At 29.9% G+C, this 9,064-nt stretch overlaps 1 protein-coding gene across 1 annotated transcript in view; it reads right to left on the reverse strand.

Annotated features, from left to right (window-relative positions):
• Positions 1-9,064, reverse strand: part of LOC106680554 (uncharacterized) — a 19,615-nt gene that overhangs the window by 2,777 nt on the left and 7,774 nt on the right. The window contains exons 2-3 of the mRNA XM_067049329.1: positions 2,389-2,516; positions 1,954-2,281 (exon numbers count right to left, since the gene is read on the reverse strand). Of these exons, the coding sequence (XP_066905430.1) occupies positions 1,954-2,281; positions 2,389-2,514 (454 nt within the window). The 5' untranslated portion in view covers positions 2,515-2,516. The remainder of the gene's footprint in view (positions 1-1,953; positions 2,282-2,388; positions 2,517-9,064) is intronic.

The raw sequence follows: 9,064 nt of genomic DNA on the forward strand, positions 1-9,064 counted from the left end.
ATAAAATAATCAAATTAAAAAATAAATAAAATTTAACAAATATTAGCAAAATTAAATAAAATATAAATGGCGTTGATGACCAATGAAGTTTGGCGCCACTAAACAACCAAACAAACAAACAAAAACACATTATTTTGAATCTCGTCTTAAACTTTGGTTTAACCAATTTAAATTTTCCGTTTTAAGTTAAGGCTAAGAAACAGAGAAGCTCAGAAATTCCTTTAGACAAGGAGAAGTCATGATTTTAGAGTACATTCCCTTGCATATGAAACACAATTCAATAGTTTCGGATAAGCTAATATTTTTCAAAATCTAATTTAAATTTCTGGAAAATTACATAAAAAATATTGGTGAAAAACTTTTCAATACATACAGAGCCTTGCGAAGAGCTATCCAAATCTATCCAGATATATCCACCGTCTTATTAACTGTTTCATCATTTACGTCTATTTTATCTTCATTTTCATCATTTGTTTTTTAACTTCCTTTATTTTTATATTTGATTAATACATGACATGAATGCGCATTACATGATATATATATACATCAGTAATATACTGCCTTTGATTGCCTTGTGGCAATTTACATTCTCGAAATCATTAATATATATTAATCTATACAAATGAACAGTTGAATTTATGAGAGTGGAGCTATAATTGTTTGTTTGTTTACACTAATGCTATTATAATCCCACATTACTACAATAAGATCGACTGAAGGAATAAAATTGAGAATATTAAAGTATGTCTTTCTTCAGAGAACCTAAATTTTAAATTATGTTTTGAGAAATTTTTTCTAGTGAAAACTTATGTGTTGTATATCATATGATAGGGCATGGGACATACTATAAAATGACACCAATTTGTCATCTTTAGCTTCTACAGCTATTCCAAAACTTGTAGATTTATATTTTTTATTCCATTTAAGAGAACTTTACAGCTGAGTAATTAAAAAATGAGTGCACTTATCTCAGACAAATTTCAATTTTATTCGAGTTTACAATAAAACAAATGATCCTCATTTTAAATAAATAAATGTTCCAAAATTATAATTTGCTATTAATATTAATAATGATATGTGCGCAAATTGGAACTAATCACCTAAGAAATTGAATTAACCAAAAAGAACCTCAAAGTCAAAAGACGCGAGTTTGGCAATTCTTATAAGAATGTGCAATTTATAAATAATGTTCTAAAGTAACGGTATTAAAATCAAAGATATTGAATGACGAATATGTTTATTTGTGATAAACAAATCATTAAATGAGAGGTCGTGAATAATTAGAAAACAAATTTTGATTTCTGAGCCAGCTTCTTCACTTAATTATGCCGATTCGTTTTGAACATTTTTTTTTATGGGGATGAAAGGGAAATTTTTTCAATTAAAAAATTATCTTCTGTCAAAATTAGAATAATAGGTGTTTGTGCTATTTGTAAGTGATCATTCATACCATTGCATTGGACTGATGCAAAAATTATTAGTGTTTCCGTCTTTACTACGTTTTAAAATATAGTGTGGAAACAAAACAAATCCGAATATGGCCCGGGTGCGACTGACCTCAAGTCTGAAATCCCAAAGCCCTGTAAAGTGGGGCAAAAGGTTGGCTCATAATGACTAGTTTCACGATCATCACTGTTCCAATACTACAAACTGTCAATCAGCCATCTTCCAAAAACAAATCCTTAATGTTTACTCGGCAGAGCAAGACAAAAACTAACAGCAATTTTAATTACAAACTTTCAAGTTCAAATACTTGATAAACCTTGCTAATCGTACCGAAATTACAATAACTAGTTGAACTAAAGAGATCGCAATTACTTAAAAAGTCAAATGTAATCCTAATTACTTTTTCCCAACACTGGTATGGAGCAGCGCTCATGGTCAACGGAACAAGGAATGAAACGATCAGTTGCCTTTGTTGAAAAAAAAAAAAAAACTAATAATAATAATTACGGTATGTGAAGGTTATCCCAGCATTGTACTGCCCGTTACTCTCATGACCAACAATCGTATCATCAAACCCTACTTGTAAATTCAACTCAGCAGCGTCCTTTGCATCCCTATATATGTTCTGGGTGATTGTTCCTCCGATAGTATAGACAGTATTCGGAGGAATTCCTTCGGCCCAGTTGACCTGGACAGATCCTCTCCCATCTATTCTAGTATTTTCACTCTCCCAGATCGTCCCAGCTATGGATTCTTTAAGGAAGCCATATTTATTAGAACCTTTGCCACTTAAAGTAAAATCTGGTATTCCCCCGAACTCTCGTTTTGCCCTCACCTGAAAAAATATGCAGTTAATAAATTTTTTTCTACTTACATGCAAACTAGTGGCAGATAAATATGAGCTTATGTTATATATGTATATAAAAAACTATCAGGAATTACATGAGGAATAAAATAGGCTTTTGGCTTTTCAACAGAGTTGCTGTTTTGTTCTAAAGGTGCAGCCAAACAAGAGAAACTTGAAATAGTTGCTAGGATAGTAAGAACGGGAAGTCCCAACGTCCTCATATCTGAAATTGATTTATATTCATTAGTGAAATTCTCAAATAATCTTTCGTTTAAAAATAAAAATACTTTAATATAAATGGTATTCATTGTTATTTTTAAAATGAAGTCTGCACCATTTAATATCACTTAATGAAAGTACTACAAATAAATATGATAAGTACAATCTAACAAATCCTAAATTTGAAATAAATTTCTCAATGTACTAATTTGAATTGATGTATTTGAGATTTTATTCATTAAGTAAGAAACATCAAATTTGTTGAAAATATTCTAGCACTCCTAGAATATAACTTGATTTATGAAGCAAACCAAAGTATGCTTTTTTAATAAACCAATATGTAATATTGTACAACAAATAAATAATTAATTTAAGAAAAAAAATAGAATGATGAACCATCTCAGGCAACTCTGTTGTCCAGTACGGTCCAATACGAATTGGAAATAAATATTTGCCTCCAAGGTTAATCTCTACCTACTGCTATGAAACACCAATATGTGGAATAGGATGGATGCACTTTTGCCTAATTTGGCCCAATTTTCACTTTAGGATATCTTTAAATAAGTCTTGAGAAAAGAAAGATTTTCTCTTTTTCTGCATGTTATCAATTAATTTCTCTCTTTATAATTTTCGTTATAAAAAACCATAGAACCAATCACTTTTGTTTTTGTTTCATTACTAACTTCCAAATTCTTTCATAGTTTATATTTAATTATTTTTTATAACCAATAATAATCCGAAATTCCTTATTATTTTAAATAAACAAAATGTTCTAAAAAAAACTGCATTTCAGCCCTCCTAAACTAACAGTATAAGATCTAGCTGATATTAAAGATCAATTAGTTAATTGTATATTGTTATGACCTTAGTACAAAGCTACTCCATAGCAGCTGAACATTTGGTATTATTTGTTGTTTTGTTATTTCTGAGAGCATTGCTCAGATACATTGCACAAATAAATATCGATTTATTTGACAGATTATGAAAATGTTATTAAGCTATTAACTTATTATTTAATGTAGACTATTGCAACAGAATCCAAGAAAAATAAAAGAGTCATATTCAAACTAAGAATTCTCAATATATAATAATAAACCAATATGTAATATTTTACAACAAATAAATAATTAATTTAAGAAAAAAATAGAATGATGAACTCTAGTGTCCAGTACGGTCCAATACGAATTGAAAATAAATATTTGCCTCCAAGGTTAATCTCTACCTACTGCTATGAAACACCAATATGTGGAATAGGATGGATGCACTTTTGCTTAATTTGGCCCAATGTTCACTTTTGGATATCTTTAAATAAGTCTTGAGAAAAGTAAGATTTTCTCTTTTCCTGCATGTTATCAATTAATTTCTCTCTTTATAATTTTCGTTATAAAAAACCATAGATCCTATCACTTTTGTTTTTGTTTCATTACTGACTTCCAAAACGTCAAAACACAAGACTTACGTTATTGTAATTAAATTTAAACGTAATTTATATTACATAAAAAATTGAAGTAATATAATAAATACATAATAAAATGATGTAATACAATTTTTTATTTTCGGATTTTGTAATTTGCCTTTTTTCCCAACTACATGAGCAGTCATGCCCAATGCGTACCTTTATGAGACGAAGGAGGTTTAATTTCAGTGCAACGCAGGAAGGTAAACGAAAGTTGTTTAATGTGGACCTCACCAGATGTTTTGAAGTATCTTGCGCTGGTTCCTCGTTCACTGTTTATTAATTTTTTTATAATCAAAACTTACTTACATCTCATAAGATTACAGTATGATTTAAAAACTAGACAAAAAATATATATATAGATATCTAAATGAAACTAATGTTTGTAAGGTTCAGCAAACAATTTTTGAACATGATTTTGTATCCAAAGCGGTAAGAAAATTGTGAGAGTGGACAACAAATTAATTTGATCTAAATAAATTTATTATGGATGAAGAGTAGGAGTATGGTTATTAATGGAGTTTAAAGTAATTACGCTTTATTGTATTATATATTTTCAATTATTTCTATGATGTGACACAATAAAAGTTTAGCTTGATACAATAGTGTATAATAAATATTGCATAATCAATTGATTCTGAAGAAAAAAATTAGAAACCTGAATTATTAACGATATCAACATGCAATTATTTTTCACCTAACAAAAATATTCCAAAACGAAAGTATAGTTCACTTTACCTTCACCACCTTAGATTTTTATTTACAATTTAAATTATTTTCGTGATTATAAATTCAACTATTTTCATCTAATTAAATTTTCTAAAACACAAGCATACAAAAAAGATATTGTAAGTATTTTACATGATTGCCTTAATATTACCATATTCAGTTTTACTATATTTATAATTTGATATGCGATATTATGTAAAATATTAGGTTGATAAATTGTTTTTATTTTCTATTCGTTAATATGCTTATATTTTTTAGGGGGCAAAGAGATAAGTCTATTCATTGAATAGATATCAGCATATTGAAAAATATGACTAATTGTGGATTGCTTTATACAGCTGACACCCCAATCCATCCTATGTAGATGACATTAGCATACTATCTGTGAATAATAAACAATCAATTTGTATCCCCAAATATTCAATACAACGTGTGGAATCTGTGTAGAATGGCGTTAAATCCGAAGAATTAAAATAAATCCTATCAAATCACCTTCAGTTGTCCTAAAACATAATATCAGGATAAATCAACGTGAAAATAACTGCAGAAACCCTAAAAACAGCATTGGCGCATCAAAGTATCTACGAAAATCACATTTTTTTTTTTAAACCTCAAAAAAACAGGAAAATAAAATAGCAACAATTAAAAGAAAATTTGGAGAAGTAATTTCTGTCACTAAACATATTAAGAATGACATAAATTTCAAAGAAAAAATAAATAAATAAAAAGTTCTTAAAAAGAACAAGAACATAAGCGACGCAAATGTCATAATTGAATTACATACTTTATATCAGGTTAAATAAAAACAAAATATAGAATATATTCCGAGATAGCTATTAATTAAAAATATTATAGCATTAAAAGATACAAATAGCTAAATATTGCCAAGTAGAGGAGGGGAGAGATTAAAGAAATCCAGTGTAGAAAGAAACAGTATATAGTTAAATCACAGTGTAGATGGTTCAAACAGAATTAGTTTCCAAGTAAAAATAGTACTATAAACAAGACAAACTATAATTAATTATATGGATTCAAATAACAAACAGTCTAAATAAAAATTATTTACGAAACATTAAAAAGATGATTTTTCAAAAAAACAAAAAAAGGTATGAGTAAAAAAAACAACACAATATATAAATAATAATAATATTTTGTATAAACATACATTGTTTTAAATAATAACAAAATATTAAAATTATAAGTACTATATTTCTGAAGATTGAGAAAGGATCCTGCTGAAGAAAAATCAATAAAAAATAAAAAGACAGTCAAATGGATGAATTTATTTCACAAGTATTAACAGCTATTTTTCCGTTACTTAATTATCAAATTCTTTCATAGTTTATATGTAATTATTTTTTATAACCAATAATAATCCGAAATTCCTTATTATTTTAAATAAACAAAATGTTCTTAAAAAAACTGCTTTTCAGCCCTCCTAAACTAACACTATAAGATCTAGCTGATATTAAAGATCAATTAGTTAATTGTATATTGTTATGACCTTAGTACAAAGCTACTTCATAGCAGCTGAACTTTTGGTATTATATGTTTGTTGTTTTGTTATTTCTGAGAGCATTGCTCAGATACATTGCACAAATAAATATCGATTTATTTGACAGATTATGAAAAAGTTATTAAGCTATTAATTTATTATTTAATGTAGACTATTGTAATAGAATCCATGAAAAATAAAAGAGTCATATTCAAACTAAGAATTCTCAATATATAATAATAAAAAATGACCGACAGACAGGTTTTTTGAATAATCGTAACTAATACTATTGAAGAAATTAATATTTTATAGACTCACCGTAATCTGTGTGACATTCAACGGGTATCAGTAATCTGCACGATTGTTTCTTATTTATTTAAGGAAAACCTCAGCCATCGAAAATATCAGTGCTAGTAGATAATTTTAATCCTTCTATCGGCTTATCATGCATATTAATGTCAAATCTATTCAGAAATGAACAGCTACACCTGCCTTGCCTCAGGGTTTATATTTAATACATTCAGTAGCCGACATCATAGCACTCATGCATTTATCGACCATATTAAACACAAACACATTTTAGATACAAACAATGATCTGGAGTTGATCGCTCTCAAATCACTGAAGAATGGATTTAATTCAATTTATAAATTCAACACCTAAATATTTCACAGCCTGCTTTAACGTGCCTTTTAGAAAAATATTTTTCATTCCCATTTAGTTTCAATGTTGAAGTGAAATCGCCTTGTTGTTTGAAGTAGTAAATAATACTTCAACTACGCACTTTTTTTGAGTCAATGTATAAATTTGAATGGTAAGTGCGCCGGTTATTAACAATTTACCATCATTAGAGAGATCAAATTTTGGTTTTAAATATTAGGAGTTTCTAACCTAACTTCTTCCATTCCTAATAATCCTCCGAGACGCCTGAAAAGAATATGGCCTCGAGACCTTCTAATGTAAAAATATAATTAGAGTGCTACCAATGAGTAGTTTCTCTACATGCCTGTGGATGTGCAAGGGGAATGAAAGCTCTCCGAGTAAATTAAAAGAAATAAAACAATCAGTAAAACCATGGTCGACATCCTACCGCAACAGCCGCAGGGAGGAGGGTTGCTCTGGCCCGCTTGAGAATAGGTCTCCTCACGCACTCTCACCTGATGAGAAAACTGCCACCTCCAACGTGCAAATATTGTCAGTCTATTCTTACAATAAGACATATTTTTGAAGAGTGTATTCACTATTTGCCAACAATAAACAGGATAGGACTGGTCCCAAATTTATCCGAAACTCTCGCAGATAAGGAAGCTAAAATTACACGAGTGTTTGAATTTTTAAAAGCACATCGCCTTCTTTATAAATTATGACTCCTCTTCGATTTTTATTTATTTTTTTTAATTATTTTTTTTATTTTTATATTTTTCATTTATTTTTTTTTTTTTTTACTTTTATCATGCCATAGGCGTTGATGATCAGAGGGTTTTACGCCTTTAAGCAACAATCAACAATCGACATACCTGTATCACTCCATTATGATGTTACATCACATCCACTAGATGTATTTTTATGTAAATACAGTTTTAAATAGCAATAAATGATTTTTTTTTTAATATTAAGAGTATGATAACACCATATAGTTTCAAAACTAGTACCAATTGTATGCTGAACCCTCGTTTAGCTGTTTAACAGCTCTCCTAAAAAAATAAAGTTGCAAGTGACCGAGAAAAAACGGGAAAATAACACACTACCTGCATCAGTCACCATTTCCTCCTTGTTTCTTGTATTTCATCTTAAGGAGGTTAGTTGTGATTTTGTCGATTAGACACTTATTTAATTCTTTCTGTGTTTCTACCTTATTTTTCTAGTTTATTTTCTCCTAAAAATAGGATTTATTATAGGTATTGGTGAACTAGAATGATGGAAATTAAGAGGAAATGGGTAATTCAATTACTGAGTCACAAAATAAAATAAACCTACTTTCTCACTCATAAACAACTCTGTTTTTTTTTCACGTAAAGCCTTGAAGACCACGCTCATATCATAAGTCTAAGTGCTTCTTCTTCATCTGCTTCCTCATCTCCTATTTGTCCCACATTAGCTTTGCGTTTCTACGTTTTCTCTCCTCAGACCACGCACTACCCTTTCTGGAACGCTCCTTTCCCACAAGTACCTTCACTCCCTTGAGCGTCCTTCTGTACTCTTTTCTGTCTAAAGAACCCTGGTCCGTCAGCCCAACTTGTTCCATATCATCCCCAACTTGCTTAAAATATCCTGTAGAATTTTTGTGACAGTGGATTCGTTGAAAAAAATCTATGGTTTAGTCTTTCAGGTTTCATACTCATCACGTGTCCATAGAACCTCAGCCTTCCCACCCTAATGTCAGTCTCTAGGTCTGTTGTTTCCTTATAGATTTGTTGATTCGACCTTATCCTATATCCTTCATGTGTTCTTTTAGGTTCGTAGATAGGTTCGGAACGTTGTGGGTTCGATTCCCAACCTGGTGCAGTTAAACATTCATTTTTCAGCGGTCCCGAAGAATGAATCTTGACACTCCCACTTTGGTTAGTACGCGGCGGCAATTTAGGTATCTTTGTGTAAAAAGGACCACTTGGCCCACTTGCCGGACTTGTTCCCCCCACCAAATACCAGTACCAGTACCAGTAGGTCCGTAGATCCTTAATCAATTATCAGCCCTGTTAATAATTGGAAATACTATTTAATTTTTATTAACAATGTTCTTTTAATCAGTGGATATTAAACAATTCTTAATCAGATTTTTAATTATAAATGGAGTCAATAGATGATTATATCAAAAAACGGTTCATGAAGTTCCACTCCCAGTTGCCGACAGTTAAAGGAGCAGTGACCTACA

The sequence above is a fragment of the Halyomorpha halys genome, unplaced genomic scaffold (genome assembly GCF_000696795.3).
Source record: "Halyomorpha halys isolate HHAL.00 unplaced genomic scaffold, Hhal_1.1 Scaffold267.1, whole genome shotgun sequence".
Taxonomy (NCBI): domain Eukaryota; kingdom Metazoa; phylum Arthropoda; class Insecta; order Hemiptera; family Pentatomidae; genus Halyomorpha; species Halyomorpha halys.